The 511-nt window shown below is 48.9% G+C and overlaps 1 protein-coding gene across 1 annotated transcript; it reads right to left on the bottom strand.

The window, feature by feature from the left end:
* Window positions 1–51: 51 nt before the first annotated feature.
* Window positions 52–506, bottom strand: LOC104395930 (olfactory receptor 2AP1-like; the record flags this gene model as incomplete). Its single annotated transcript, XM_010005688.1, has 1 exon — window positions 52–506. A coding segment is annotated over one exon (455 nt), but the record flags the coding sequence as incomplete, so codon positions are not given.
* Between the last annotated feature and the right edge of the window lie 5 nt (window positions 507–511).

The raw sequence follows: 511 nt of genomic DNA, 5'->3' as shown, positions 1-511 counted from the left end.
ATGCCCAGGTAAAATGACAGAGTGAAACATAAGGAACTCAGTATGACAAACGATGCTAAAACAGAGTCTATTTTCCAGAGCAGGCTGGTGTCAGAGCAGGACAATTTGAATAAAGGGGAGCTGTCACAAAAAAAATGGTAGACCTTGTTTGAGCCACAGAAAGTCAGCTTGTGGAGGAGGAGCAAGCGGTAACTCATGAGTGTGGTGCCTGTGACCCAAGCAGCCACAACCAGGTGGATGCAGAGCTGAGGCGTCATGAGGGCAGCATAATGCAAAGGCAGGCAGATGGCAACGTAGCGGTCGAAGGACATGACAACCAGCAGAACGAGCTCAGTACAGCCCAGGGCAGAATAGAAATAGTACTGAGCAAAGCAGCTGCTCAGTGAGATTGTTCTGCCACCAGAACTCAGGATCAAAAACAGTTTGATGCTTGTGGAGGATGTAAACCAGATTTCCAGGAAGGCCAGGTTGCTGATGAAGAAGTACATGGGGGTTTGCAGGCGGTGATCCA

This window comes from Chaetura pelagica, unplaced genomic scaffold (genome assembly GCF_000747805.2).
Source record: "Chaetura pelagica isolate M959 unplaced genomic scaffold, ChaPel_1.0 C10983173, whole genome shotgun sequence".
NCBI lineage: Eukaryota > Metazoa > Chordata > Aves > Apodiformes > Apodidae > Chaetura > Chaetura pelagica.
This window is presented reverse-complemented; position numbering and strand designations above follow the sequence as displayed.